Below are 6,000 nucleotides of genomic sequence, written 5' to 3' on the forward strand. Positions count from 1 at the left end.
CATCTGCATCACAGCCCTGCTGTGCCTCAGTTTCCTCATCCCCAGGGCTGTGGCAAGGACTGAAGGGGTGACATGGGGCAGGTCCCTAGGCACCACACCTTAGCAGGTGGTGACCTGGGCAGCAGGGGCCTCTAGTGGGGGGCCATATGTGCCCCATTGGAGGGATGTAAGGGACAGCAAGGGGTTCTTGTACTGGAGGTCCAGGGAAATGGGGCAAGGAAGACTAAGGCCAGAGGGGCAAGAACATGCTTGAGCTATGGTGGGACTGGCCTCCCACTTCCCAGCCAATCCATGAACACCCTGGAGGGAGAATGTGTTCACATGTGTGTGCGCACACATGCACTCACTTGCTTACACATGCATACATTTGCACATGTGCGCAGACGTATGCACACATCATAATGCCTGTGCATGCACGTGTGCACTCATGTATACACGTGAACATGCACACATGGTGCGAGCATTCAGGACGTGGCCACTCTCCAGGAGTTCACTTTGTGTGAACACATCAACACATGGGCACCCTTGAATGTGTGGACCCCCTTAGCCCTCAGGAGTGTGCACACAGACACGCGCGGGCACACATGCCCCTCCAAGGTGTTGCTGAAGCTCCAGTGTGACCCTTCCCCACCAGCCATCAGGCATTGTGGTGCTCAGGGCAGCAGCCCAGCCCTGCCCACTGGCCCACAGGCCCTCACCTGCCTTGTCTCTGTCTTGCAGACGGACTTTGAGAAGGATGTGGATCTGGCCTGTAGATCAGGTGAGCGCCTGACAGGTGAGAGCGACAGGTGGCCCTCGCCTGGGCCCACTTCTTTTTCTTTCTTCGTTTATCTGTTCATTCATCTGTCCTCATCCTACCCCTGCCTCCCGCAGCCCACCCAGACCAAGGAGATGCTGCCCTGGGAGCCCTGGCCTGAGCAGGCAGACATGGGCCCTCCCCAGGGTCTGGGCCTAACACAGACCTTGGTTTGCACCAGCGCCCCCATGCCTCCCAGCCCCACTTTCTCCCCTGAGGCTGCAGGCAGTCTGTGGGGCAGGGGACATCTGTGCTGGTAGAGTTCTCAGCCCTGGAGAGGACCGCTTGGGGCCTCCCTGCCCAGCCCCACCCTCTTCCCATTGTGCCCCAGTCCTCAGCACCCCCAGACACTGCCCGTCTCCGCCTCCACCCTCCTCCTCGTGGCAGTGAGGCTGAGCAAGCTCTGTCCCCCGCCCCACCTTCCCCCTCTCTCACCCCTGCCTGCTCTCCCTTGAGGGTTCGTGTCCTGTGTTGCTTTCATTCATTGTTAGTCCAGCCGTGGAGAAGGAGCAGGGTGAATCTTCATGTGGTGGGAAATCAGTGGGAGCAGAGGAAAAGAGGAAGGACCCACTGCTAAGCCCTAGGCTAGTGCTGAGCTTCCTGGAAGGAAGGGCAAGAAGGGAATTAATTGCCCAGTGAAAGGAAGCTACCCAAGTGCCATTGTTCTGTGAGCCAAGGGTCTAAGGCACTGACTGGCAGTTGTTCTGGGGGGTGACCCTCTGTCTGTCAGATATTTGAGAAACACCGTCTCTAGAGACAGCCCTGGAGAGCTGCTGGGACAGCCCCAGGTGGGATGTGTCAGCTGTTGCCAGATAAACCCAGGAGGGCTTCCTGGAGGAGGTGATCTCTGGATTGGACTGAATAAGAACAGCAGCCGCTCCCTCTTAAGGTCATGTTATCTAGCCAACCTCCCTGAGAGGTGGACTCAAGACTTGGGAGCTTTGGGGGCCTGGCCTGGCCTTGTTTGGGTGGTACTGGCCTCTCCGAGCTTCCATCTCCTTCCTCATTAGGAAGATAGCCCAGCCTGACCCAAGGTCTCCTGAACAACAAGTGACTATTGGCTGTGAGGTTGGGAATGGTTAGGAAGGGGTGTCACAAACAGAACCAAGCACTGAGCGTGTGGGAGGCAGGGTCCTTGTGTGGGCAGGCACAGGGTGGGGTAGGCATCCCAACAAGGGGCCACGCCCTGAAGGAGTTTAGGTTGTATGCCGAGTTCATGGGCGGCACATAGCCTGGTACACAGCGCTTGAGACTTTGATGGGAGGGAGGAGCAAGGGAGGCAGCAAACATGGGGCCCTTTCTGACCCTGGTGGGGCACAGGTTTGGCTGAGAAGATGGCAGGTCCCCTGTTGGGCCACATGGAGTGGAGGTTAGGGCTGCAGGCGAGGGGGCAGAGTGTTGGTGTCCAGCGTGTGGAGAAGAGAAGGGGCAGGGAGGGTGGCCTGAGAAGCTCGGACTTGTAGCAGGAGCGTGACCGTTGTCCTGCAATTCGGAGGCTGTGTGCTGATGAGATGGGATGTGGGAGGCTGCTGACAAGCTCTGGTCCTGGGGCTGGTTAGAGGTGTGGCATGGGAACCAGGCCACCTGGTCAGTGGGGAGGGCTGCGGTCTGAGAGGCTTCCTGAGGATGGGCCTGAGTGGGACTGGGTGGGCAGCCGGACCTGGCAACTTTGGGCTCTCCAAGGGCCAGCCGAGGCTGAAGTGATTGGTAGGATCAAAGGGGGGGGGCATGCCAGAGCCCAGGTCAGAGGTCATGGCAGCCTGGCCCCCCTGCAGCTGAACAGAAGATTGGGGCACTGGGCCCCCTGGAACAGGCTGTCCTGCCCACATTGAGGAGCTGTGTCCCTGCACATCTGGGCAGCATTAGTCACCTCAGGACCATCAGAGGCCACCCAGCTCCTAGAAGAGCAGTGTGTGGGTGGTGGTCATCTGTCTTGCTGTGGGGGTTCACACTGGCACCCTGTGTCCCGGCCTTGTTTGAAAGTACAAAAGGAACCCTGGCTACTGCAGCACCAGACACAGGAGGGGATGTGCCCAGTGGGGTCCTGGCCAGGCCACTCTTACCCCCCACCTGTCCCTCAGTGCTGAACAAGGACATCGCAGCTTGCCGCACAGCCACCATCACGGGCACACTCAAGCGGCCCTCACTGCCCGAGGAGGAGAAGCTGAAGCTGGCCCACACCAAGGTGCCACCCCCCAACTTCAACAGCCTACCAGCCAACGTGTCCAAGCTACACACACACAGCTCCCCCCGCTGCCCCGGCGGCCCCCTGCCAGACTTCCCCAACCACTCACTGACCCTCAAGAAGGGCCGCGCACCCAAGTCCTCCTTCGTGGGTGATGGGGACATCTTCAAGAAGCTGGACTCGGAGCTGAGCCGGGCCCAGGAGAAGGCCCTGGACACAAGCTACGTGATCCTGCCCACGGCCACAGCCACACTGCGGCCCAAGCCCCAGGAAGAACCCAAGTACAGCATCCACATCGACCAGATGCCACAAACGCGCCTCATCCACCTCAGCATGGCAACCGACGCCAGCCTCCCTGCCCGCAGCCCACCCTCCCGCCAGCCCCCTGAGGCACCCCCTGCCCAGCCCCCACCGCCACCCCCTCCACCCCCTCCACCCCCCCAGCAGCCTCTGCCCCCACCGCCCACCTTGGAGCCGGTGCCCTCCAGCCTGGGGGAGCCCAGGGAGCCCACCACCCACCTGGGGCCCGGCACAGGGGCTGGGACCAAGAATGAGAGCGTCTCCACCTTGTCCGTGAGCTCCCTGGAGGTGAGGGCTGCCAGGTGGTTGGGGGCTGTAGCCAGCAAAGGTGGGGTGACATCCTGGGCTCCTCAGGTTTGGGCTGGCAGCCAGTATCAGGGGGGCCAGCATCCTGACGTCACCTGCTGGAAGAGTCCCATTGGCTTGGCCTAGAACCAAGGTGTCCTCACTCTGCCCAGAGGGAATGGCATCTGCTGCCCAGCAAACCCCCTGGCCCTGCTGCACCCTCGTGATGGGGAGTTTGCTGCCTGTGTTACAACAACGTCTGGTCAGGTGGTCCCCAGAGAGTGGTCTCACTCCTTGCGAGAGGCTCAAGGACCCACAGCCTGCACTTGAACCTGCTCGGGTCTAGCCCCTTCTGTGGTTGGATGTTCACTGCAAGTCCCTCCTTAGATCAGCCTGAAACCTGAAGTTGACCCCCAAGCCTCTCTCAGCCTGTAGGACATGTACTCAGAGACTGGGGGGTGGGGAGCAGCCAGGTGCAGCACCCCAGGGATATGCATGGGATGAGGGAGGTTCCTGCTACCCCATCCTCAGGCAAAGAGAGGCCAGGACTTGAAATTGGGGAGATTTTAGGGAACTGATTACAAATGCACACAAACCCCTTCTCCCCTTAGAGGCGGAAATCGCGGTATGCAGAACTGGACTTCGAGGTGGGTCCTCATGTTCCTTCCCCCAAACACCTGGGGCAGGTGTGTTCTGAGTCCCTGACCAGGCAGCTCAGGCTGGTCCAGCAGGCCGGGAGTGGGGGGGAAGAGGACCCTCCCTCATCTGGACCAGGAGTCTGCGCACAGGTGGGCGGGGGCGGGGCATGGCAGCCCCCTCCAGGCTCAGGACTCTCTGGCCCTCCTCCCCCTGCAGAAAATCATGCACACGCGGAAGCGGCACCAGGACATGTTCCAGGACCTGAACCGGAAGCTGCAGCATTCGGACAAGGACAAGGAGGTGTCTGGGGGCAGTGGGGTCTTGGGGCACTGGAATGAGACCGTGGGTGTGGGGCAGGGCAGCCAAGAGAGAGCCCTTTTCCTTCCTTCGTCTGACCCCATTTCATTCATTTGTCCATTCGTCCAAACTTTCCCTGGCTAGCCTGGCCTGGCCCAGCCCACGATGCACCCAGGAGGGACTGAGGCTCATCTAGAAGGGGGAGCCGGGGCAGCCTGGGCAACGTTGCCTCTCAAAGGAGGGGACAGCCAAGCCAGGGGTGCTGAGCAGACAAGGGCCTCCAGCTGCCCTTCCCTGCAGGCTGCCCCGGACCCTAACGTGGTAGCGGTGCCACAGCCCCTGTGCAGCCTGGGGAAGGCTCTGCTCTGGCCTTCCCGCCAGTGCTGGGCCTCCTGCTGCCCCGCCCACGCCTCTCTGGTCCCTCCTTGTGGTTCCGACTCCTGTCTGCATGCTTTTCTCCCTCCCCATCTCTCTCCACCCCACCCCGTCCACTGCCTGCTGGCCGACAGCCAGAAAAGCAGCAGACGCCCAACAAGCGGCCCTGGGAGAGCCTCCGGAAAGCCCATGGGCCACCCGCGTGGGTGAAGAAGGAGCTGGAGCCACTGCCACCATCGCCACTGGAGCTGCGGAGCGTGGAGTGGGAGAAGTCAGGCGCCACCATCCCACTGGTGGGCCAGGACATCATCGACCTCCAGACTGAGGTCTGAGTGGGCGGGCGGTGGCCACACACCAGGCACAGAGGAGGGATGCTGCTCTGCCCACTTCTGCCGCAGGACGCAGGACGGGCACAGACACACTCAAGGGCAGCAGGCCAGGCCCGCGCCCCGCCTCAGGGCACTCAGACAGTGGCCAGGCGGAGATTCGCAGTGCTGGGACCACAGACGGGACAGGAAGCGGTGGCCCCTGTGGCACAGGGCTCCAGAGGCCAGAAGGTGCCTCAGACTGTGCCCTCCTCGGACCCAGCCTGGTGGTCGAATGGGCAGCCACAGACAATGGCCAGGCTGGATGTGGCCAGCACCCCCGGGATGCCCACCTGAGCCTCTGCAACAGAGGATCAGCCTGCTTGGCCTGGCCGGCCTGGCACCATTTTTTAGAAACCCCCATCCCTTGGGAAACAGCCAGCCCCCACTCCCTCCCAGGGCCTGGGCCTCCTGGTCCCAGGCAGGGGGCATAGCCCTCTCTCTGCCTGCCCCAGGGCCAGGACTAGAGGCCCACCCCGGGGTGAAGCAGGGGCAGGGAATCTATTTTTTCTCTCCTTTTCTTTTCTTCAATAAAAAGAATTAAAAACCCACGTCCTCTCTGTGTGGCCTTCCTCTGGGCAGCACGCAGGCCAGGGCCCCTCAGGCTGGGGCTGGGCTTTGCTTACCAGCCTTGGTCCCTCCACCAGTAGAGAGGGCTGGGGAGGCCTGGTTGGCACCTCAGCTTTACTCTGCCCTGCACCCTGCTTGAGTGTCAGGACTCACTCTCTCCCCCATGGGCCATGGCCGCCTCTAGTCTC

General features: G+C 61.5%; 1 protein-coding gene across 5 annotated transcripts in view; it reads left to right on the forward strand.

Annotated features, from left to right (window-relative positions):
* The window catches only part of ADGRB1 (adhesion G protein-coupled receptor B1), a 59,371-nt gene extending 53,579 nt beyond the window's left edge, over positions 1-5,792 (forward strand). For 3 of the 5 annotated variants that reach the window (XM_081117053.1, XM_081117049.1, XM_081117050.1), the window contains 5 exons: positions 721-775; positions 2,878-3,569; positions 4,178-4,213; positions 4,422-4,505; positions 5,012-5,792. In XM_081117053.1, coding sequence (XP_080973179.1) covers positions 721-775; positions 2,878-3,569; positions 4,178-4,213; positions 4,422-4,505; positions 5,012-5,209 — 1,065 coding nt within the window. In that variant the 3' untranslated portion in view covers positions 5,210-5,792. The remainder of the gene's footprint in view (positions 1-720; positions 776-2,877; positions 3,570-4,177; positions 4,214-4,421; positions 4,506-5,011) is intronic. The other 2 variants (XM_081117051.1, XM_081117052.1) reach the window with 1 other exon arrangement.
* Positions 5,793-6,000: the final 208 nt, after the last annotated feature.

Source organism: Miniopterus schreibersii, assembly GCF_964146895.1.
Source record: "Miniopterus schreibersii genome assembly, chromosome: 17".
Lineage (NCBI taxonomy): Eukaryota > Metazoa > Chordata > Mammalia > Chiroptera > Miniopteridae > Miniopterus > Miniopterus schreibersii.